The following is a 21,510-nucleotide window of genomic DNA, read 5'->3' as shown; positions in this document are numbered from 1 at the left end:
ACAAGGCAGTGCTGGGGTATAAAAAGCTGCTGGTGAGGGGCCAGGAAGAGCAGGGACCCCCCATCCTGCCCCCCCCACTTTGTCCCAGCACCCCCAGCCCCCCTCCCCGAGCCAAGTTTTGCTCCCAAATCCCAACCCAGGCTGGGCCAGGGCTGCCAAAGTCCGCCTGGACCGGCAAATAAACAGGGATAAAGGGATCAATGATTAACCAGGGGCACAGGGTGACAGCATTGCTGTGACCCCCCCCTCTCCGTGTCCCCTCTCCATCCCTGGGAATGAGGGGAATGACCCACCCCTGTCACCCACCCCCCCACTCCAAGAAGGAGCAGCTGCCAGCAACAGTTTTATTGAAAAGAACCAAAAACTGGTCACAGCAAAGGCAAAAAAATTGAGGAATTAGAACTTTTTTGGCATTAAAACGGAGGGGAGAGGCTGGGAGGAGGGTCCTGCTGGACCCCCATCCCTGCTAGGGATGCACAAGGAGAGGTTTGAGGCATCTTTTGGGGTGTTTTAGGGTGTTTTTTGTGGTCTAGCAGCCCCAGGCTCGAAGGTCTCAAACATCTCCTGACTAAGGCAAAAAAAACCCCACACCTGAAAAAGGTGAGAACTGAAAAACTTTCCCCTTGGGACAACGACCTGAATGCACAGAGAATTCTCCTTGAGAAACCAGTGACTCCTCAAGGACAGGAGAACCAGCCAAACCTGGGGCTGGTTTGTTCAACAGCACCTTGGAAAAAAAGACAAAAAAAAAAAACCAGGAAAAACTTGAAACCTCCCTGGAAACACAAGAAAAAAAAACCCCAGATCTTTGGGGTTTACACCAGCACCTGCACAGGGACGAGCTGTGGGAGCAGCAGCACCTCTGGGGCTCGTTAACTCAACCCCCTTTACTGGGAGGACTGGAAAACAGGGGGATATTCCTTTGGATTCATCTCCAGGGGGATAAACCCAGCCCTGGGATGCTCCCCAGCGTCCTTCAAACCGACACTGCAACCCTTAAAACCCAATAAATAACAGGAATAAATTAACAAGAGAACAGGGAATTAAGGAAGATTCCCCCACGTTGGCGGCTGGGGAGCAGAATTCCAGCCCCATCCCGGTTTTCCTGCCCCGGCAACACTAAAGGAAGAAGAGCTGCTCGCTCAGGTGGGCGCTGGGCTCGTGGTGCAGCACCTGCCCCACCAGGAATGCCAACTTGTGGGCATATTTACAGGGGGCTGGGACACGGACGGTGCCAGGCCAGTTCCAGTACAGGTGGCACAGCTTGAAGGTCAGCCTGGGGACAGACAGGGGAGAAAAAAGGGGGATTGGTGATTCCCAGCGGGATGGATTCGCTCCTGGAGGCCAAACCTGCTCCCACCCGGGTGTTCCTTCCCCACTTGGAGGAGGGGGCAAAGGTTGGGGCACCCCGGGGTGACACAGTGTCCTCTGTCACCTCTGCCACCAGAGGGATGGGATGAGATGGGATCCGCCTCCTCTGCCTCATCCACGTCCTCCCAGTTCACCCAGTTCACCCAGCAGGTTCAGCCCAGTGCCTGCACAGCCCCCCCTCCCCACTCCAGGGGGCTGATTGACCCAAAACTCCCCAAATTTTGGGGGGTCCTCACACTGAAACAAGGCTGCTCTTCCCTCTGCAGGACACTGGGGGGCTGCAGGATATTGGGGGGGGGTCCAGGAAAGCTGCCCTTCCCTCTGCAGGATTTTGGGGGTCTGTAGGATAAGGAGGGACTCCAACCCCCCTCCCTTACCTCTGCAGATTTTGGGGGGGGCTGTAGGGTCTTGGGGGGCTCTGGGACCCCTGCCCTTCCCTCCAGAGGTGCTTGGAGGGCTCTGGGCAGGATTTTGAGGAGCCCCTGCCCTTCCCTCTGGGGGATTTTGGGGGTCTCTGGACCCTTCCCTTACCTCTGGAAGTGCTCAGAGGGCTCTGGGACCCCTGCCCTGCCCTCTGGGGGATTTTGGGGAGCTCTGGGACCCCTGCCCTTATCCCTGCAGGAACTTTGAGGACCTCTGGGCTCCTTGTCCTCATCCCTTCAGGATTTTGGGAGGGGGCTGAAGGATCTCAGGGAACTCCAGGCCCCCTGCCCTTCCCTCTGGAGGATTTTGGGGGGTCTCTGGGCCCCTTCCCTTACCTCTGGAAGTGCTCAGAGGGCTCTGGGACCCCTGCCCTTCCCTCTGGGGGATTTTGGGGGACCTCTGGACCCCTGCCCTCACCTCTGGAGGTGCTCTTGGCTCAGGTTGGCCGTGTTCCACATGCAGATGTAGCGGGTGGGAATGCTGCAGCCCTGCCGGGAACTGTGGGCCAGCAGGAAGAAATCCTTCCTGGGGGTGTAAAAAGGGCTTTTTACACCATTTGTTTGCACCCTGGGTTGTTTTAACAATAATTTTTTGCACCCCAGGTTTTTTTTTTAAACCCCAAGGTGAGTTTTTTGCACTAATTTTTTCCACTCAGGGATTTTTTTGCACCCCGGGGTGATTTTACAACCATTTATTTGCACCCTGGGGTGTCTACAATGATTTTTTGCACCCCAGGGCTGGTTATTTCACCCCCCAGGGTGGATTTTTTGCACCCTGTGGTGATCTTATAACCATTTATTTGCACCCTGGGATATCTACAATGATTTTTTTGCACCCCAGGGTGGTTTTTTTGCACCCTGGGGTGATTTTACAACCATTTGTTTGCACCCTGGGGTGTTTTAACAATGATTTTTTTTGCACCCCGGGGTGATTTTACAACCATTTTTTTGCACCCTGGGGTGTCCACAATGATTTTTTTGCACCCCAGGGTTGGTTATTTCACCCCCCAGGGTGGTTTTTTTGCACCCTGGGGTGTTCCTACCACCATTTTTTTTTTGCTCCCCGGGGTGATTTCCACCATTTTTTCGCACCCCAGAGTTTTTTCACACCCCAGGGCGGTTTTTTCTCCCCTCCCAGGGTGTTTTTCACCTCCCCCAGCCCCGGAGGTGCCACTCACCAGCCCGAGGTGGTGATGGTGTGGTCGAGGACGGTGCCGGGCGGGGGGGACGTGAACTCCTCTCCCGTCAGGCCGTAGAAGTTGGTGCTGATTTGCTTCTGCACCACCACGACCACCAGGCTGGGCTGGTAGTTCTCGAAGGTGTTGAAGCTCTTCTGCATCTGGGGCACCTCGTACTTGAGCACCGTGTCCAGCTGGGGGTCGGACACCCCGTCCCGGTACACCACGATCTTCTTGGGCAGCGAGTGGTTCAGCTGGGAGGGGAGGGGTAAAAATGGGGAGAGTTCGGTGTTTTTTCACCCCCAATATGCACAGGATTGGTGGGAAAACATTCCCTGGCCAGGAGATGCTCGCTGAGTCTCCAGGGATGGAGGTCAGGACCCAACGCATTGCCCACAGAGCCCCTGACCAGGCTCAGCTCCCCCCCTCCCAAAATGCAGCTCAGAGTGGGGTTTTGGGAGGGCTGGGGGGGGCACAGAGCTGTGTTTGTGCTAATCACAGAATTCCAGAATGGTCTGGGTGGGAAGAGACCTTAAAATCATCCAGGTGCACAGGCAGGGACACCTCCCACTAGCCCAGGTTGCTCCAACCTGCCCTTGGACACTTGCAGGGATGGGGTAGCCACAGCTTCTCTGGGAAATCCATTCCAGGGCCTCCCCACCCTCAGAGCCAGGAATTCCTTCCCAATATCCCACCTAACCCTGCCCTCTGGCAGTGGGAAGCCATTCCCTGTGTCCTGGTCCTCCTGCCCAGCAAACTCCCAGTGCCCAGGGCTGTTCCTGCAGCCCCCACAGAGGGCTGGGAAAACAGGATCACAGAATCCTGGGATGCTCTGGCTTGGAAGGGACCTTAAAATCATCCAGTTCCACGGGCAGGGACACCTCCCACTATCCCCAGGCTGCTCCAACCCAGCCTGGGACGCTTCCAGGGATGGAGCAGCCACAGCTTCTCCAGGCAAATCCCAAGTGCTGGGATTTCTCCTGGCCCTTGTCCCGGGCTGTTTTTCTCAGGCTGTGGGGACGAGGGCCAGGGCTCAGCCCTTCAGTGCTGACAGGGGTGGAACGTGGCACTTCCCTCTGTGCAAACTAATCCCCGGGGCCGGTTCGCACGTTCCCGAGATAAGGATGAGCTGTCCCGGCTCCACATCCAGTCCAAAGGCTGCTGGGGAGCTTTGCCAGCTCCCGAGCGGCAGTTTTGGGGTGTTTTCCCCTTGTTTTGAGGGAATATCAAACCGTGGGAGGGTTTTTTTTGTTGGCCTCACCTCGTAGAAGCGCTTGAGGGCTTGGGAGAGGCAGAGCCGGAGGCTGTCGGCGATCTCCTGGTGGGGCATCTGGAAAACCACCTTGGAAAACCACTTGGTGAGGATGCTGGGGATGGAATGGGAATGAGCATCAGGAAAACCCCACACACAGTCACCAGGCAAAGTCCACCAACTCAGCATTCCCAGCCCTTTTCCCAGCGATTCCCAGCACAAACACGCCGGCGAACACCTCGCAGGTCGGGAAAAGCATCACCCTCGCCCCCCCTTCCCGTCCAAGGAGGGGGATTTTGGGGTGGAATCCCGCCAGATTCCCAGGGCAGAGCCGGAGGAACACCTTCCCCCCTCCCAGGACCCCACGTACTGGTTCATACTGGCCACGAAGCCGATGACGGAGCGCATCCCTTGGCTGCGGCTGTGGTGGACGTCCATGCCAACAACCATCAGCTGTTTCTGGGAAAGGGGGGGAAAAAAACAGCCAGGTGGGATTTAGGGATAAGCCAAGACACCTCCAGGCTTGGATCCCTCCATCTGCGAGGGACTCCCATGCTCCAAAGAGAATCCAACCCCCAGTTCTCCAGCCGGCGAGGGAAGCCTGTGACTACAATAATTCACCCCCTCAGAGCTTCCAAGCTCATCCCAGGCCTTTTCCAGGGGTTTTCCTGCCTTACCAGCGGGATGTCAACCCCCCAGAGCTGCCCGCCCAGCTTGCAGTTGATCTGCAGCAGAACTTTCTGGACCACGCTCCTGATCTTGCCGGCATGGCCCATGAGGGACTGGGCGTTGATGACCTACGAGGCGGGAAAACACGTGGAAAAGCGGGGCTGGAAAAGCACCCGGAGCTTCCCGGGAATGCTGGTCCCACCCTGCTGGGCCCACCTGGGAGGGCACAGGGGCCTGGACGCAGCACAGCTTCTTGATGGCCCCATACACGTCGTCCCTGTTGCGGGGGGTGATGCACACGAGCAGCTGCACCTTTTCCTGCCGGGAATCGTGGAATTGTTGGGGTTGGAAAAGGCCTCTGAGATCACCGAGTCAAACCTAAGGCCGCCACCACTGACCCGTGTTCCCATGTGGATTTTGGACACCTCCAGGGGTGGGGACTCCACCACCTCCCTGGGCAGCCCCTTCCAATGCCTGACAGCTCTTTCCACGAGGAAATTCCTGCTGATGTCCAACCTGAGCCTCCCCTGTCCCTTGTTCCCTGGGAGCAGAGCCTGACCCCCCCACCCCCTGGCTCCCCCCTCCTGTCAGGGAGTTTTAGGGAGCAATAAAGTCCCTCCTGAGCCTCCTTTCCTCCAGGTTGAGCCCTTCCAGGTGCTCCCATCCCAGTTGTGATCCCCTGGGAACATCCCCCCTCCCCACCTGGCTTCCCAAACCGCTCCGGATGCTCTTGACGTAGGACTCGATGCGCTCGTCCCGCAGCTCCTGCACCGTGGGCTGTCCCACCTGCATTCCCATGGCTCCACAGGTGCTCCTCACGGCTGCCAGCAGGTCCTGGGCCACCTGCTGCAGCCGCTTGGGATACACCAGGAGCCAGGAATTTATGGAGATCTTGGAAAGAGAAGCGAAGACAGGCCGTGTTTCAGGCGTGTTCCCGCCCGGTCGTGCAGCCCCCAAGCCCTGCAGCACATTCCCATCTGGGAGAGGGGAAGTGGCCCCAGAGGGACATGGAGCACAGAGGGGAACTTGGGAGAGGGGAATTTGGAAGAGGGAAAGCAGCCCAAGAGGGACATGCAGCACATTTCCACTTGGGAGAGGAGGAACCTAGGGAGCACAGAGGGGAATCTGGGAGAGGGAAAGTGGCCCAAGAGGAACTTGGGAAGCACAGAGGGGAATTTGGGAAAGGAAAACAGGCCAAGAGGAACCTGGAGCACAGAGGGGAATTTGGGAGAGAGGAATCTGAGAGAGGAAAGTGGCCAAAGAGGAACGTGGAGCACAGAGGGGAATTTGGGAAAGGCAGGTGGCCCAAGAGGAACACGGAGCACATTTTCACTTGGGAGAGGAGGAACCTAAGGAGCACAGAGGGAAGTTCAGGAGAAGGAAAGTGGCCCAAGAGGAACCTGCACCACAGAGGGGAATTTGGGAGAGAGGAATCTGAGAGAGGAAAGTGGCCCAAGAGGAACCTGCACCACAGAGGGGAATTTGGGAGAGAGGAACCTGGGTGACAGAGGGGAATTTGGGAGAGGGAAAGCAGCCCAAGAGGAACCTCGGGAGCACACAGCATGGAATTCCTGCATCTGAAAGCCTTCCTCCAGCCCGGGAGGAGGTGGGAAAGCAGACACCACCCACCACATACCTCCAACTCCTTCAGAAAAACAGGCTGAAGCTCAAATCCAACATAAACAAGGGAAGGGTTTGAGCTGGAGGCAGCTCAGCCGGAATGCCAGCGCTTAGGAAAACCCAGGCCAGCTCCCAGACAAGGGGAGGCTGTTCCCGTGGTGGGCTCACCGCCGAGATGGACACCTCCTTGGTCACCTCCCTGTGCCAGCTCAGGTCCTCCTCGGGGAAGAAGGAGCGGTGCCGGAGGTTGATCCGCTCCGAGGGCAGGATGTGACCCTGGGTCTGGACAGAGCAGGAATCCGGGGCTGCCCCCATCCCCAGGGGGGAAGGCAGGGAGCCTGGCACCCCCTGAGAGCCCTACCCTGCAGATATCCGTGTCCAGGTGCAGCCCCCAGCGTTCCAGCTCCCGGGAGGCCTCCGGGCTGTCGCGGATCTGGCGCAGGAGGTTGGTGAGGCGCAGGTAGTGCTGCCGGGGGCTCTGCATCATCTCCCACATCACCTCCTGCAGGGGCAGCCCCCAGGTGTGATGGGGGGCTCGGAGCTACCCCCCAGCAGCTCCCCAAAGCAGGCACTGCCAGCTGGGGAAAAGCAGGGATGGTGGGATGGAACAGACTCTCACCTTCAGCGTCCGGCTGTTCTTCTGCAGGTCGGACAGCCCGGTCAGGAAGGTGAGCTCTGGCACCAGCACCACCATGTGCAGCTGACGCTGCAGAGGGGACAGGCACCCTCAGCATTCCAGGGGCTGGGAGTCCCTGCCCTCCCCAGGAGCCCAGGGCAGACCATGGATCCCCATTTCTCCGTGTCTCACTCACCTTCCTGTCCATCGTCTGTTTTTCCTTGGGCCTGTGGATGAGCAGCGGCTGGTCCAGATCCCTGATGGTGATCCCATAGGCTTTGCTGGAAAAAAAAACAACAAACCAAACAGCACAATCACAAAATCCTGGAATAGTTTGGGTTGGAAGGGACCTTAAAAACCACCCAGTTCCAATCCCCTGCCGTGGGCAGGGACACGGCATCGGGCGAGACCTTCCTGCTCCTGCTCACCCAACAGCGGGCATTGAGCCCTTCCCAATCCCGAGGGATGATCCATCCTTACCTGTAGTACTCCACAAAGGTGATTTCCTCCCCGCTGGCCAGGGTGAAAGTGTCCCTGGGGGTCTTGTCCCAGTCGATGTCGTCGACCCGGTAGGTGCGGTTGTTGTAGCGGGTGATGACCACGCTGCCCACCAGCTCCTTGGTGCACTCGTCCTGGAACGTCTTCTGGCTCTGGGAGTGGATTGTTTGCCTGGGAAATGAGGAGAGACGGCCCATGGAACGCTGCCTGCCCGTGCCATCCCAAAAATAAAACACTCCCCTCCCCGTCCCTGAAGCCTCCCCGGGATTCTTTCCCGCTCCTCTCACATCACGCTCAGGACGGACTCGCTGCGGATGATTTTGTGGATGGAATCCACCATGAGGAAGAGCCCGCCGTCCTTCTTCCGGATGCTGACGGCGTATCCCGGCCAAATTTGGAGGCTGTGTCCACAGGGAAAGATGCCCAACGGCGCCTGGGTTAACCCGGAGCCGCCCCAGGAGCCAAGGAACACCCAAAACGCGCAGGGATTTGTTTCCCAGCTCCCAGCTTCGGAAAACGGCCGCTCCGAGGTCAGGCCAGCCAGAGCTGACCTGGGAAAACTTCCCAATTTCCAGGCTGCTGGGGAAACAGGGATGTCCCTGGCACCCACCTGTGTTTATGCAAGGTGGTGGCCTGGGCAGGCTCAAAGAAATGTCTCCCAACCAGGCTCATGTTTAAGATTTTCATCACCCTAAGGAAGGAAAAGCAGGAAAAGTAGGACTGGGTCAGGCTTGGCAGACAGGAGGGGGAGGAGGGTCTCCTCCCTGGAGCTCAGGGAGGGTCTCCTTGGTCTCCCACCTCCGGAAAACCACATTGTAAAAGGGGATGCAGAGATCCGAGCTGGCCTCCAGGACCTTGGTCATCTGGATGGTGATGGAAACCTCCTCCCCATCGCTCTTCCTCTGAGCCTTCACACTGACCTGTGGGGCAAGAGGGGGGGTTCTCCCACCCAAAACAAGGGCTGGAGGCCTGGGGAGGGGGGGGCACCTGGGCTAAGACAAGCCCCCCCTTACCTTGGGAATCTGGATGGGCAGGAAGAGGATGGAGCCGTCGAAGGCCAAAACATCCCCGGTGGCGGCGTGCTGCTCCTTCAGCATGGCAAAGCGTGTGTTCCTGCACTCCACCTCGGGGCTGGGGACACACAGGGGCTTTTCTCCCTCCCCTGTCCCCACCCCAGACCCCGCTAAGCCCCCCCTGGAATCCCCCCTGAGGGAGAAAACCCGGAGCTCTTTGCATTGCTGCGCCGGGCGCCCCATCTCGTGGCACTCGGGACATGGAGCACTCTGCCTGGGGACACCCCCTTCTCGAGGGGCTGGGGGGGACCCCCGAGGGGCTGCGGGGCCCCCCATGAACCCCCCAGTACCTGAAGGCCACATGGTACTGGTAGACAACTTCGTTCTGGCAGTGGATCCTCACCAAGTTCAGCCCCAGGGGGACGGCGGGTCCCTTTGCCCCTGGGGGGGCCCTGGGGAGGGACACGGGGTCAGGGGTGAGCCAGCAGCACCTGGACCCCCCAAAACGCGGGGCTGGGGTCACCACTCACGGCTGGGGGCTCCTGGGGGGGCGCAGGGGGCCGGACGAGCTCAGGGTGGGCACAGTGGTGGCTCCTCCAGGGCGGGTGGGCGGCGCGTCCCCTCGGTCTTGCCATCGGATCCTGCGACCCCAAGGAGGGCAGGGGTGAGCCCTGGCACGCTGGGGACACGCTGGGGGTGCCCAGGTGTCCCCCGAAATTCCCCCCTACTCCTGCCCCACACCAGCCTGAAGGGGGGCTCAAAAGACCCGGTTTTGGGGACAAAACACAAGAGGTGGCCCTGGCAACGTAGCAGCGAGGGAGTGGGGCAGGAAGGGGTGTGATCATGCCAGGGGGGGTCACTGGTAGAGGGTCCCCCAGCCCCTGTCACCAGGGTGGGTGATGGAGCCACTGGAAGGGCTCAGGGAAAGGGCAGGAGGAGGGATAGAGGGGAACACAAGGGGATAAAGGGGACAGAGAGGATGAGGGAATAGGAGGGATAAAGGGATAGTGGTGATGGAGTGGGCAGGGGGGATAGAGGGAATAAAGGGTATAAGGGAATAGGGGAGATAAAGGGGATGGGGGACAGAGGGGGATAAGGGAATGAGGGATAGGATGGATGGGGGAGACCGGGAAATAAGGGAATAAAAGGATGGGGGGATGGATGGGATAAGGCAATGGGGGGATAGAAGGGACAGAGGGGATGGCGGGGCTGGAAGATAAAAGGGGACAGAGGGGATAGGGAAGACAGAGGGGGACGAAGGGATAGAGGGGGGCGGGGGGAGTCCAGGAGACGGTGGGTATTGAGGTTTTAGGGGGTTGGGGTGCCGGGAGGGACTCACTGCCCGCGCGTGGGGAGCGCCACCAGCGCTGCCCCCTTTTCCTTCTCCTCCTCCTCCTTCTCCCGTGCCGGGCTGGGCTGCGCCAGAGCCTTCCCATCGCCAGCGCCGCCACGACCTGCGGGACGAGCGGGCACAGTGGGCTGGGGAAGGGACGGGGGGAGGGCGGGCAGCTCCTAAAGCCCCTCCACACTCCCCTCACCCCCGCTCCCTACCCAGGGGCCGCTCGCGGGGCCGCTCGTCCAAGCCCAGCCCGCGGAACAGCGCCGGGAGCGGCGACGGCGCGGCGGGGGAGGCGGCGGGCACAGAGGGGCGCTGGGCGAAGGCCGCGATGCCGCGGAGCCCCCGAGCCCGGCCGGGGAGGGCCGTGGGGCCGGGGAGGGCGGCGGGGGCCGGGCAGGGCCCGGGGCCCCGGGAGGGGTGCGGGGGGGCCATGGCCGTGCCCGCTCCTGTGCCCGCTCCTGTGCCCGCTCCTGCTCCCGCCCTGTCCGGGCGCGCCCCTCGCGCGCGCGCGGGCACGCCACGCCCCCCCCGGAGCGGACGCGCCGCTGATTGGACGGCGATGGGGGCGGAGCATAACGAGGAGGCGTGGTCGTGGGTGGGTGGGCGGGGCCAAGGGGAAGGGGAGTTGCCAGGCGGGAGGGGCGGGGTCATACGAGGAGGGGGCGGGGCCAGTGAGGGAGGGGCGTGGCCAGAGAGGCGGAGGGGAGGGTGGGATGGGATATGGAATTGGGGGGTGGGATGGGATAGGAAAGGAAAGGGGGTAATATGGAATTGGGGGGTAAAATGGGATGGGATGGGAAAGGGGGTAATATGGAATTGGGGGGTAAAATGGGATGGGATGGGAAAGGGGGTAATATGGAATTGGGGAGTAAAATGGGATGGGGTGGGAAGCAGGGATGGGATGGGGTGAGATGCGATGGGACAGATGGGATGGGATGGGATGGGATGGGATGGGATGGGATGGGATGGGATGGGATGGGATGGGATGGGATGGGATGGGATGGGGGGTAAAATGGATAGGGCAGGAGGGGGGTAAGATGGAATTGGGGGGTAAAATGGGTGCAGGTTAAGATGGGATGGGGTGGGAGCAGGGAGATCCCACCCCCCTGCCCAGCAGAGGTGCCAGAACAAACCTGAGCAGCTCCACACAGGGAGAAAAGACGTTTTATCCATGTTTTATTCCATGTTCCTCCCCCCTTGATGTGTGTCCCACCCGCACCAGCGCATCCACAGCCACCAGGGAGCTGAAGGGGAGGACACCCCACGGTCCCACATGTCCAAAAACCCCCCTTTGGCACAGAGGGGGGGAAGCAGCAGCTTTGGGGGGATGCCCCTGACCCCCCACGGGGCTGGGAGGAGGTCGGAGCTGCACAGGACCCCTCCCCACACCCCAAAGGCACATCTGGGGGGGGCTGAGGGTGTGCAGGGACTGTCCCCACGGGCCGGGGGGGCTGAGAATCCCTCGGCTACCGGTGCCTGTGCTCCAGGAGAGCCTCGAAATCCGGGGAACACACCAGCTTGTGCCTCACGTGGCCCAGGACGATCATCTCGCCCGTCCGGTTGTCCCCGATGCCGACGGACACCAGCTCCTGTCCCAGAGGGGAGAGACACCCCTGAGCGGCCCAGTCCCATGGGAATCCCCTGGGAGAAGGGGGGGGGGTCTCTGCTGAAGGAGGAGGAGCCTGGAGGTGTCCCCAGGGGGGACCAGCAGGACCCTTCCCCGCTGCTGTCACGGGGAGAGGCAGCACGACCCTCCCCAGGGCACCAAACTGGGTGCCCCCCATACCTGTAGGAAGGAGCAGGGGGTGCCCCCCATACCTGTAGGAAGGAGCAGGGGGTGCCCCCCATACCTGTAGGAAGGAGCAGGGGGTGCCCATGGTCACGTCCAGGGTCACCTTGCCCAGCACCAGCTGCACCTTCCCCGACTTTCGGATGAGCAGCTTCCCCACCTGCCCCTCGGGGAGGTCGGCCAGGGTGCACGTGTTCTCCGCCTGCTTCGCCTCCTGGCACGGCCACCACGGGAAAGGACAGCGTGGGATACGGGGGAATGGCACCACGGGATGGGGGGGATGTCCCCATGGGATGGGGGGGACAGCACGGGATTGGAGGGGAAAGGACAGCGTGGGATGTAATGGCACCACGGGATGGAGGAACAGCAACACGGGACTGGGGGAGAAAGGACACCAGGGAATTGGAGGAGATGACACCATGGGATGGAGGAACACCAGTGTGGGATGAGGGGAAAAGAGCACCATAGGATGGGGGGAGATGACACCACAGGATGGAGTGACATCATTATGGGATGGGGAAGAAAGGACACCATGGGACGGAGGGGGAAAGGACACCAGGGTGGGGATAATGACACCAGGGGATGGGAGGGAATCACACCACGGGATGGGAGGGAAGTCACCATGGGATGAAGGAGAATGACACCAATGATTGGAGGGGAAATGACACCTCAGGATGGGGGGGGTAACAACACCATGAGAGGGAAGGACACCACTAAGGGATGGGGGGGCATCCTTATGGGATGGGGGAGAACATCACCACAGGATGGGGGGATGACACCATGGGATTGGGGGGACACATCACCCCCATCCCACCCCTCCCTCGCCGAGCCCCCACCTGGCTCTTCTCCTGCTTCACCACCACCACCTGCCCGTCCTCGTTGTGCAGCTCGGATTTGATGGGTTTGGAGTCGTGGGTGGGGGGCTGCCCGGGCAGGGTGTCGGGCAGCTGCAGGAACAGCAGCTCCTCCTCGGCCTGCAGGCTCAGCCTCTGCAGCAGCTCCGCCACCGGCACATCCCGCGGGAATCCGGGCGGGCCCTTGGGCTGGGACACCTTGGGCTCCTCGTCACACGGCTCCTCTTTCACTGCAGAGAGGGTGGGTGGGCACGGGGGGCAATGGGGGGGCTCCCCCAGCCTGTCCCCACTGCAGGTCCCCCCAGTCCCAGCCCACCTTTCACTGCTGGTGGGTCCAGCTCCATCTTCTCCTCCTTGGATCCCGGGAGCCACGGCTGGGGGTCCTCCTGCTCTGCCCCCTCCTCCTTGAAGAGCCACCCCGAGTGGGCCAGCGGGAGCTGCACCGGCTTGTTCCTGATGTCGTTCTTCAGCCCCGGGTCGTCCAGGAACTGCGGGAATGGCAGTGGGGACACTCAGTGCCAGCCTGGGGGGGCACCACGGCCGCCCCCTCCGCGCCCACGCACGTCGTCCTTCTGCAGCATCCGCAGGATCTGCTTCGTCTCCTCGTCCGTCTCCCTCTTCTCCTTCTTGATGTTGATGATGTGGGAAGGGCCGAAGTCGGACACGTCCACAGCCTTGTCCCAGGAGCCTGCTGGGAGAGGGGAGCAGCCCTGGGTGACCCCCTGGCACACCCCCAGACCCCCCAAAGGAGCGGGGGCAGCTCCCCTTACCCTTCTTCTTCATCATCTCAGCAGGTCCCTGCTCAAAGATGGAGTGGGACTGGATGACCTCGGGCCGGCCCCGGCCCCGGCCGTGCCCGTCCCGCTGCCGGTCCCGCTCCTTCTTCTCCTTCTTGACAGAAACATCCTCCCGGGGCCTGTGGAGCGGGGAGGGAGCACATCACCCCCATCCCTGCCCCCACACCCCATCCCAGGGCACGGCTTTTTATTTTGGGAGGGCTCTCTGGAGGTCACCCAGCACAACCCCCCTGCCCAGGTGACACAGGGACACGTCCAGGTGGGTTTGGGATGTCTCCAGAGAGGGGAGACTCCACACCCTCCCTGGGCAGCTCCACGGAGAGAAGTTCTGCCTCCTGTTGAGGTGGAACTTGTGGTGGTTCAGTTTATGGGCATCCCTCCTTGTCCTGTCACTGGGAAGAGTTTGGGACCATCCTCTGACAATCCTTGGAGATACTGATATGGATTGATGGGATCCCCCCCCTCAGATGAGACATTTGTATGGATATTTGTATGGATATCTGAGATGTTTGTATGGATATCTGTGATATTTGTATGGATCAATAGGATATTTGTAGGGAACAACGGGATCCCCTCTCAGGTGAGGTATTTGTATGGATGTTTGAGATATTTATCTGGATATTTGAGATACTCATATGGACCGATGGGATCCCCTCTTGGATGAGATATTCCTATGGATACTTGAGATATTTCTATGGATTGATGGCATCCCCTCTCCAATGAGATATCTCCATGGATATTTGCATGGATTGATGAGATATTTCTATGGATATTTCTATGGATATTAGAGATATTCCTATGGATATTTGCACGGATTTATGAGATATTTCTATGGATATTTGATATTTCTACATATTGACAAGATCCTCTCTCACTTCCCTCTCCAGACTAACCAGGCCCAGCTCCCACAGTCTCTCATCAGGGAGATGCTCCAGACCCCAAACCACCCTTGTGCCCCCCGTTTTGCCCAGGGGTGGACCCCCCCCAATCCACCCCCATCGCCCCCCAAAAACGCTTCCCGGGCCACTCACTCCTCCTTGATCTTCCTGCTGATTATGTTGGGGGTGAAGGTTTTCTGCAGGTGAGAGCAGAGGGAGGGACAAGTCACACAAAACAGCTCCCCCTGCACCCCAAATCCCCCCCCAGGGGTCCCCAAACCCCCCCCCCAGGGGTCCCCAAACCCCTTGTCGGGGAAGGGCACAAAGTGAGACCCCGATTTGGGGAGGGGTGTGGGGGGGACTCACCTTCTTGACACCCCCCAGGGTGAGGTCCCGGGAGCGGATGGAGGGCAGGCGGCCCGGGGTGAGGGGGGGAGCAGCAGGACGTCTGCCCAGCACCCCCCGAGCCCCCGGGACCCCCGAGACCCCCGGGCGGAGGCTGCCGGGGGAGCCGGAGCTGCCAGAGCTCCCCTCGGCCATCCTGTGGGGAGGGGGCACGGTCAGAGGGGTCAGACCACCCTCCTGCACCCCTTTCAGAAGGGTAGGGGGGGTCCTGCAACCCTAAACGGGGCTCAATCATATCCCCCACCCCAACAATGTGCCCTCCCCTCCGCCCCAGGACCCCTTTCCCAAAGGGCTCAGCCCCCCCATACACCCCCAGACAGAGCCCATTTGTAGCCCCCTCCCCAGGGGGGAGTCGTTTGCCCCCTGCACCCCCCAGGACCCACTTGCAACCTCCTCCCCAGCTGTCTCACCACCCCACTGCCCCCGGACCCCCCAGACAAGCCCCACTCGTCCACCTTCCCCAGGGTGTCTCAGACCCCCAGAATCCACTCGCACCCCTCTCCCCAGGGGTCTCAGACCCCCAAAATCCACTCGCACCCCCCTCCCCAGGGGGCTCAGACCCCCAAAATTAGTTTGCACCCCCCTCCCCAGGGGTCTCAGGCTCCCAAAATCCACTCGCACCCCCCTCCCCAGGGGTCTCAGACCCCCAAAATTAGTTCGCACCCCCCTCCCCAGGGGTCTCAGGCCCCCAAAATCCACTCGTACCCCCCTCCCCAGGGGTCTCAGACCCCCCCCGCACCCCCCAGGATTCCCTTGCCCCCCTTCCCCAGCGGTCTCAGACACCCAGGACCCCCCTTCACCCCCTCCCCAAGGCTTTTAACCCCCCCCGCTCCCCCAGGATCCCTCTTTCCCACCCCCCCAGGGGTCTCAGTCCCCACCATTACCCGCTATTATCCCCCTCTGCAGCTTTCTCACCCTCCCCATACACCCCCAACCAGGACCCACTCGCCCCGCTCTCCCCAGGGGTCTCATTCCCCCTCTCCCACCCCTCCGGACCCTCCTGGACCCCCCAAAACCCCCCCCTCCCCCCTCCGGCCACGCCGCCCCTTACCCTGCCCGGGCAGCCACGGGCTCGCCGCCCTCCACCGCGCATGCGTGGCGCATGACGCGCCCTTCCCCGGGGCGACGCCGCTACCGCCATGTTTGTTGAGGGCGCGCGGGCCTTGCCAGTGAGCCGCCATCTTTGGGGTTGGCGTGTCCCGACCCAGCGTGACGCCGGCGGCGCCATCTTTGTGGCGGGCAGTGCCCGGTTCTCGGGACCGCAGACGGGGGCAGCGCAGGGGGGATTTTTTTGGGGGGTTGGGGAGGGGTCACTCACCCCGTCATTTAACGCTTCCTGGGATGCAGCCACTCCCTCAGAGTCCTCTAAAGCCCTCCAGCCGCCTGTCCCCCCCTTCGAGGTGGGCACCCCCCACTGAGAAATTTGGGAGGACGATGAGTTTTTTGGGGTGCTCGCCCCCACTCCGAAAAACGTGTGTCCTCTAAAAAGCGTGTTCACTAAGTGCAAAACACCACACCCCCCTCGGGCTTTGCACCCCCTTTCCCACGGGGGTCCTGAGTGGGTTCCAACATCCCCACGCACCTCATCCATCACATTTTTGGGGATGGATGGGGGTTGCGGCACAACCGGGACACCCCCCGCATCCCCCAGCCCCAAAAGCGGGAGGGTACAGGCAGAACCTGCCCACCACCCACCCCCAATGTGCACCCACATCCCGCTCTGCCTCCATCACCTGACGCCGCACGCGTCCCTCCATCCCATTGGCAGAACCGGGAGGCTTTTCCTTCCTCCCCCTTTTTCTCCCAGCTCCTTGGATATCTATTTTTCCCTTTTTTTTTTTTTTTCCCCCCTCTTCTCTCCCTCCTCTGGAGGGTGTTTGCTATTTCCGAGCTGGCTGGGAGGATCCCAGTCGCATCAGCCGCAGGCAGCGACGCGGCACCGCCGGGTACCACCGCGATCCCACCGGCATCCTCCGTCCTTCCCGCCTGGATCAGCCCCGCCGGGGCTCCCTGTCCTGCCGCCCCTTCCATTCTCTCACCCTGCCGCTCCACCGGCATCCCACCGCGTCCCGGCAGCCCCCCGGCGCGGCCAGGTAAGGGCCCCACCGGCACCGGGACACCCGGAGCAGCCGCCAGATCCCGGTGGCGTCGGGACAACATCCCGATGGCATCGCTGAGGGATGCCCGGGGGGCACAGGGATATGGGGGGCAGGTGGGGCGTGGGGACATGGAAGGCTTGCTGAGGGATTTTTGAGGGGCACGGGGTGTTGGGGACACGGGGACGCGGTGACACGATCCGGCTGGAGCAATCCCGGTGCGGAATTCCTGCGCCACCGCCGGGCACGGGAATGGGGCAGCGAGGTGGCACCTTGTCCCCAGCGCGGTGACCTTCTGCCGTGCCCGAGGGTTTGGCGGGGGGGCGGATTTGTTGGGTGACACCCTGCTTGGGGTGGCTGGGGGGTGTTGAGTGGGGCTGGGGGTGACCCCCGGCTCTGCGCAGATGGAGGGGGGGGGACGCTGGGTGGCCGTGGGTGGCCGTGGGTGGCCGAGTGACAGGGACACTCACGGATGAGCCCGGCGTGGGTGGCCGTGGGCACGCGGGGAGCGGGGGGCTCTGGGTACGTCGGGCACGGCTGCCCCCGCACCAATCCGGGGGTACCGGGGCGCAGGGTGGGGGGCACCCGCCCCCTCAACCCCCTCTGCGCATCACCCCCTTCCCGCGTCACGGGTGTCACCGCGTGTCCCCCACCCCTCAGAGCGGCTCCCTGGGGGGGCGCAGCGAAGGGGGGGAAACTGAGGCACGGGCCAGGGCAAAAAGGCGGATCCAGCTTTTCCAGTGCCCGCGTCCAACCCTCCCCTCTCTCCCAGCACTCCCTCGGCTCCCCTTGTTTTTCTTTCCCCACCCCGGGTGTTGAGCAAACCCCGAAACACCCGCTGGCGTCGCGCCGGGGCCCCGCGGCACCCGGGGGAGCGGCCGGGGCCCCCGCACCCGACCGGGCTTGTTCCCCGGCGTCCCGCTGCCTGCTCCTGCCTGCGCGCTGCCTATTCCTGGCTGCCGGCCGCTTTTCCACCCCCCCGGTGCCATCTGCTCCGCCGCGGGGGGAGCGGCCCCGGCAGCTGCCGACGTGGGCAGCTCGGGGGGCTGTTCGGCACCCCCCCAAAACCCGCGCCGTGCCCGCAGGAGCTCAGCCCCTCCGGCCATGGAGCTGCTCTCCACCCCCAAGAACATCGAGATCAACAACATCACCTGCGACTCCTTCCGCATCTCCTGGGCCATGGAGAAGGGGGACCTGGAGAGGGTCACTCACTACTTCATCGACCTCAACAAGAAGGAGAACAAGAATTCCAACAAGTTCAAACACCGGGTGAGCCCGGAGCGGGGAGGGGGGGGATGTGGGACCCCTTGTCCGGGGTGAGGAGATGGGGTTGGTGAGAGGGAACTGGCTTTTAACCCACTCCCACGCTGATTGGGGTCATTCCCCACTCTGGACACACTGGTGGAGGGCACTGGGATGGGGATCAGGGGGTGACGGACCCCCTTCCCAAGCCCCCGCGGGGGAGCAGAGCCACAAACCTCTCCCACTCCCCCTCCCCGTGCAGCGAGTCACTAATTCGGGGCCGTTTTTAGCAGCGCCGTTGCCACGGTGATGCTATTTAATGTTTAACATTATTTTTTTCTCTCCTCCCCAATAATAAGGGGTGGGGGGGTGGGATATTTTCTTTCCCCCTCTATCTCCCGACTTCAGCATCCGCCGTTGCCACAGAAACGGCTCTGCACTGCGGAGCTGCTCCGTGGCCTATTGACACCGCGAGATGCCACCAGGAGCGGGGGGTCCCCGAGACCCCCGCCCTCCAGGGGGGGACCCTGCGCCCCCATCGCTGTGCGGGGACGGGGAGGGAGGGACAGAGCTGGGGGGGGGCAGCAGGAGACGTGTCAGCGCGGTGTTTTCGGTGCCCCGAGGTGGATGTTTGGGGGGGGTTCGGTCCTTGGCACCATCCCCTGGGCGCGGGGGGGGGGGGTTTGGGGCGGTGCGATGCTGTCCCGCCTGACCCCCGCCCCCCGGCACAGGATGTCCCCACCAAGCTGGTGGCCAAGGCGGTGCCGCTGCCCATGACGGTGCGGGGGCACTGGTTCCTGAGCCCCCGCACCGAGTACAGCGTGGCCGTGCAAACGGCCGTCAAACAGAGCGACGGGGAGTACCTGGTGTCCGGCTGGAGCGAAACCGTGGAGTTCTGCACCGGGGGTGAGCGGGACACGGGCGGCCCGGGGCTGGGAGGGAGGATGGGGGCGATCCCCGGAGCCGGGAGGGAGGATGGGGGACCTCCCGGGAGCCAGGAGGAGAACGGGGACAGTGCTGGGAGCTGGGAGGAGGAGGAGGAGGACGCAGGCAATGCCCGGAGCTGGGAGGAGGATGGGGGCCACCCGGGAGCTGAGAGGAGGATGGGGGCGATCCCAGGAGCCAGGAGCTTGGAGGAGAACAGGGGCAATTCTGGGAGCCGGGAGCCAGGAGGGAGGACGGGGGAGGCTCGGAATTGGGAAGATGAGGAGGACTGGGACGACGCTGGGAGCTGGGAGGAGGATGGAGGCAATGCTGGGAGCCAGAACGAGGAGGGAGTAAAGGAGCAATGCTGGGAGCCAGGAGAGAGGGGGGATTAATGCCTGGAGCTGGGAGCCAGGACAGAGGATGGGGCCTTCCCAGGAGCCGGGACAGAGGATGGGGTCAATGCTGGGGGTCAGGAACTGAGAGGGAGGACGGGGACGATCCTGGGAGCTGGGAGCTCGGAGGAGAGTGGGGTCAATACAGAGAGCCTGGAGCTGGGAAGAGGATGGGGTTGATGCTGGGAGCTGGGAGGCAGAAGGAGGACGGGGGCAGTGCCGGGATGCAGGAGCCCGGAGGAGGACGGGGGCGATGCCGGGAGCTGGCACAAGCCGGGCCGGTTGGAGCGGCAGCTGATGAGTGGGAGGCGGGAGGTGCGGGGAGCTGCGGGCAGGGAAGGGCTGCCGGAGGGGGATGGAGACGCCCTGATGTCCCCATCGCTGCCCCCAGACTATGCCAAGGAGCACCTGGCCCAGCTGCAGGAGAAGGCAGAGCTGATCGCCGGCCGCATGCTGCGCTTCTCCGTCTTCTACCGCAACCAGCACAAGGAGTATTTCCAGCACGTCAGGTACCCCCAGCCCCCATTCCCCACTCCCCCCGCTCCCAGGGCGCACCCCTTGACCCTGCCTGTGCCTGTCTGTGTGTCCCTCCTCCTCCTCTTCCTCCTCCTCCTCCTCCTCCTCGCGCCAGGATGCACTGCGGGAACGTGATGAAGCCGTCGCTGAAGGACAACAGCGGGAGCCACGGCTCCCCCACCAGCGGGATGCTGCACGGCATCTTCTTCAGCTGCAACACCGAGTTCAACACCGGGCAGCCCCCCCAGGACTCGCCCTACGGCCGGTACCGCTTCCAAATCCCGGCCCAGCGCCTCTTCAACCCCAACACCAACCTCTACTTCGCGGACTTCTACTGCATGTACACCGCCTACCACTACGTCGTGCTGGTCCTGGCGCCCAAGGGCTCCTCCGGGGATCTCTTCTGCCGGGAGCGCCTCCCCCAGCTGGACATTTCCTCCAACAAGTTCCTGACGTGCTGCGTGGAGGAGGGCGAGCTGGTGTACCGCCACGCCCAGGACAGCATCCTGGAGGTCATATACACGGAGCCCGTGGACCTCGCCCTGGGCGTGCTGGGGGAGATCAGCGGCCACCAGCTCATGAGCCTCTCCACCGCCAACGCCAAAAAGGACCCCAGCTGCAAGACGTGCAACATCAGCGTGGGGCGTTAAAGGGGGGAGGAGGAGGAGGCGGGCAGGGCCGGGAAGGGGGATGGGCGCCCGCCCTGGGGGCTTCTCCCACGGACACTGGTGGGCAGAGGACGCGGGTGGGCACGAGGAAGGAGCCGGTGGGATGCTCGCCCGGCAGGGAGGCGGAGCCCACCATGCTGCTCTGTGCCCCGAGGGAAGAAGCCTTCATCTCCTGGACTGGCCGACCGGCATCACCCTCGCTGGCGTGAGCCCCGCGCTCTGCCCTTCTCCGCGCAGCCGCTGCGGGACCCCCTTCCCCTCCGGTGTCCCCTGCATCCCCCCGACCCCGGGTTTGTGCAGCTCCCGGGGAGCCCCGGTCCTGCCAGCCGGGACTGGGGCTCCCTGGCCACCCCAGGGGGTTCAGTGGAGAGGCTGGAAGCGCCCCCGGTTTTAGGCTGCTCCTGGGGACAGCGGGGAGCTCAGACAGGGACCCCCCCCTCCTGCAGTGGGGGCTGCAGCAGTGTGGGGGACTCCTCGTGCTGTCCCTCTCTGCTCTGCCACCCTGTGCTGCCCAAACCGTGGCCCCGGAGGCAGCCGGAGGAGCTGGGGAATAGGGGAGTGGAGCTGAGCCCCCCCACCCCGTGCCCCCCCACCCCGCCGCCCCCCGCATGAGCCGTCGGCAGCATGGCGCTTGCGTGCGGCCCCCCCCGGGGCGCCCACCCCTTCCCCCCCCGCGGGGTGCCCACCCCCCCATCTCTGTGTACCCCCTGCACGCTGTAGAACAACAACTCCCCCCGTCCCCCCGAGCATCCCTGTGCTGTGCTGGAGGTGTTTCAATAAACTCTGTGCGGTCGCCACCGGCCGTGTCACGCGCCTCTGTCCCCCGCCGGGACCCCGGGCAGTGGCTCCAGACCCCCCACAAAGTCCAGCTCAGGGAAAGGAGGGATGGGACTGGGAGGGGACAAAGTGCTGAGGCGGCCACGGGTAACCCTCCTGCCCTCGCCAGCTCGCAGATCCACAGGAAAGTT

At 62.7% G+C, this 21,510-nt stretch overlaps 3 protein-coding genes across 4 annotated transcripts; 1 reads left to right on the top strand and 2 right to left on the bottom strand.

Annotated features, from left to right (window-relative positions):
* Positions 1–330: 330 nt before the first annotated feature.
* Positions 331–10,452, bottom strand: PIWIL2 (piwi like RNA-mediated gene silencing 2). The gene is made up of 21 exons (XM_064638005.1): positions 10,191–10,452; positions 9,979–10,093; positions 9,170–9,280; positions 8,990–9,091; positions 8,640–8,757; positions 8,425–8,546; positions 8,237–8,317; positions 7,914–8,027; positions 7,609–7,797; positions 7,325–7,409; positions 7,132–7,218; positions 6,874–7,014; positions 6,681–6,794; positions 5,595–5,783; positions 5,109–5,210; positions 4,901–5,020; positions 4,594–4,682; positions 4,233–4,338; positions 2,972–3,225; positions 2,212–2,319; positions 331–1,276 (listed from the first exon to the last, which is right to left on the bottom strand). The coding sequence occupies exons 1-21, from the start codon at positions 10,408–10,410 to the stop codon at positions 1,120–1,122; spliced, it is 2,724 nt and encodes a 907-aa protein (XP_064494075.1). The 5' UTR covers positions 10,411–10,452; the 3' UTR covers positions 331–1,119.
* A 674-nt stretch (positions 10,453–11,126) lies between these two features.
* On the bottom strand, positions 11,127–15,815 carry POLR3D (RNA polymerase III subunit D). 2 transcript variants are annotated; one of them, XM_064638069.1, is made up of 9 exons: positions 15,753–15,815; positions 14,663–14,837; positions 14,450–14,493; positions 13,392–13,537; positions 13,185–13,312; positions 12,938–13,109; positions 12,604–12,851; positions 11,829–11,981; positions 11,127–11,567 (listed from the first exon to the last, which is right to left on the bottom strand). In XM_064638069.1, the coding sequence occupies exons 1-9, from the start codon at positions 15,803–15,805 to the stop codon at positions 11,445–11,447; spliced, it is 1,242 nt and encodes a 413-aa protein (XP_064494139.1). In that variant the 5' UTR covers positions 15,806–15,815; the 3' UTR covers positions 11,127–11,444. The 2 variants fall into 2 exon arrangements, with proteins under 2 accessions (XP_064494139.1, XP_064494140.1); XM_064638070.1 differs by having other exon boundaries at positions 11,305–11,567; positions 13,185–13,309.
* Positions 15,816–16,560: 745 nt separating this feature from the next.
* PHYHIP (phytanoyl-CoA 2-hydroxylase interacting protein) lies at positions 16,561–20,601 on the top strand. The gene is made up of 5 exons (XM_064638072.1): positions 16,561–16,794; positions 17,883–18,066; positions 18,771–18,945; positions 19,750–19,867; positions 19,990–20,601. Exons 2-5 carry the CDS (start codon positions 17,902–17,904, stop codon positions 20,522–20,524), a joined length of 993 nt encoding a protein of 330 aa, XP_064494142.1. The 5' UTR covers positions 16,561–16,794; positions 17,883–17,901; the 3' UTR covers positions 20,525–20,601.
* Positions 20,602–21,510: the final 909 nt, after the last annotated feature.

Source organism: Pseudopipra pipra, chromosome 28, assembly GCF_036250125.1.
Source record: "Pseudopipra pipra isolate bDixPip1 chromosome 28, bDixPip1.hap1, whole genome shotgun sequence".
Lineage (NCBI taxonomy): Eukaryota > Metazoa > Chordata > Aves > Passeriformes > Pipridae > Pseudopipra > Pseudopipra pipra.
The sequence above is the reverse complement of the archived record's forward strand: the minus strand, read 5'-3'. Positions and strand labels throughout refer to the sequence as shown.